This window comes from Psammomys obesus, unplaced genomic scaffold, assembly GCF_907164565.1.
Source record: "Psammomys obesus unplaced genomic scaffold, mPsaObe1.curated_primary_1811, whole genome shotgun sequence".
In the NCBI taxonomy this organism is placed as follows: Eukaryota; Metazoa; Chordata; class Mammalia; order Rodentia; family Muridae; genus Psammomys; species Psammomys obesus.
In genome coordinates, this window is record NW_026596134.1 from 8021561 (window position 1) to 8023238 (window position 1678).

The window sequence follows — 1678 nt, forward strand, 5'->3', positions numbered from 1 at the left end:
GGGGGGGGGGGGGGGGGGGGGGGGGGGGGGGGGGGGGGGTGAGATGGGATAGGATGGAATGTGTGATATATGATATGATGGAATGAGATAGGATGGGGTGGGATGGGGTGGGGTGGGGTGGGGTGGGATGGGGTGGGGTGGGATGGGGTGGGGTGGGATGGGATGGGATGGGGTGGGATGGGGTGGGATGGGGTGGGATGGGATACGATGGAATGTGTGATATATGATATGATGGAATGAGATAGGATGGGGTGGGATGGTAATTTCTGAAATCAGGTGCTTAGGAGCTTCTAGACTCACCTCAGACAACTTGATACTGGTGTGGTCAGTTATGCCAGACAGGTCAGCATGGGAGGTGAAGACATCCTTGATATTCAGCTTGGGAAGGATTTTCTCCAGTTGATAGGTACCCTCAATGGAGAACTTGGGGAGGTAAAGATCTAAGCGTCTGGAGGGAGGAAAGAGCCATCCTTAGCACCTGCTATCTGTGGCCTTACAGACTCTCTGAAAGCTTCATCTCTGCTGGAGTGTCCCTTGCTTTGTACTTATACTTGGTTTGCCCACTCTGGTGTCACCCTAGAATCTCAACTTTCCAGGTCTTACCCCTCAAACCGGGCCAAGCCCTGGACTGAAGACTTCATGAGAAGCTTTAGGTTTGGAGATAGCTCACTGCTTGAGGAGTCCTTCCCACCAGCACTATGTTGTCCTGGAACATGTGTTTCCCCTGGCATGGGTAGAGGGAGGTTTCCCCAGACTGGTCTAGAAAGTACCTTTTTGTGGTTATCTTAAGCCAGTTCCTCAGCGTTCCCTTATTCAAGCCATTCTCCACCTGCTTCATCTTGCCCTTGTTGGGGAGAATGAACAGAGCGCTGGTGTTGCCTTGGTAAGGGATTCCCACCACCATGCAGGAAATATTTCGGTCCAGGATGTAGGAATACTCATCTTCACGGTTCATCATGGGCACCTTTACGGTCCTCTCAGGAGTCACATGGAAATCTTTCTGGTGGGTGTTTTTGTCACTGAAAGCTGTCTTCCACTTGGCTAAAGATGAACATGGGGCAGGAATGAAAGAGCACTGGGTGAAAATGCGAGACCCTTGGCTGTAGCTGAAGAGTGGAGACAAACAGCATCTCTTCAAAGTGATCTCTAAAAGCAACAGGAGCAGACTCACCCTTTGGCCTCAGAGGCCAAATCCCTTCAAAACTCTGGGGCAGCCCGAACCTTTTAGGTACCTGTCCTACCTGTCCTCCTGTATTCTTCCTGTGGTGGTTTGAACGAGAGGCTTGTTCTCCCCACATATGAACCCCCCACAGGCTCATATGTTTGAATGCCTGGTCCCTGGTTGATGGAATTGTTTTGGGAAGGATTAGGAGATGTGATCTTGTTGGAGGAAATATGACACTGAGGGTGGGCTTTGAAGTTTTGAAAGCCTACGCCAGGCCCAGTCTCTGTCTCTGCCTCTCTGTCTGTCTGTCTGTCTGTCTGTCTCTCTCCCTCTCTGCTGAGTGCTTGTGGATCAGATGTAAGTTTTCACTTACTTCTCCAGCATCATGTCTGCCTGTCTTCCTGCTACCATGCTCCTTACCACTACATAGACTCACATTCTGAAACTGCAAGCAAGTCCCAATCAAGTGTGTGTGTGTGTGTGTGTGTGTGTGTGTGTGTGTGTGTGTGTGTG

The 1678-nt window shown here is 50.7% G+C and overlaps 1 protein-coding gene across 1 annotated transcript in view; it reads right to left on the reverse strand.

The window, feature by feature from the left end:
* Positions 1-1678, reverse strand: part of Serpina5 (serpin family A member 5) — a 5171-nt gene that overhangs the window by 1865 nt on the left and 1628 nt on the right. Inside the window, exons 3-4 of the mRNA XM_055592755.1 lie at positions 771-1041; positions 301-448 (exon numbers count right to left, since the gene is read on the reverse strand). Coding sequence (XP_055448730.1) covers positions 301-448; positions 771-1041 — 419 coding nt within the window. The remainder of the gene's footprint in view (positions 1-300; positions 449-770; positions 1042-1678) is intronic.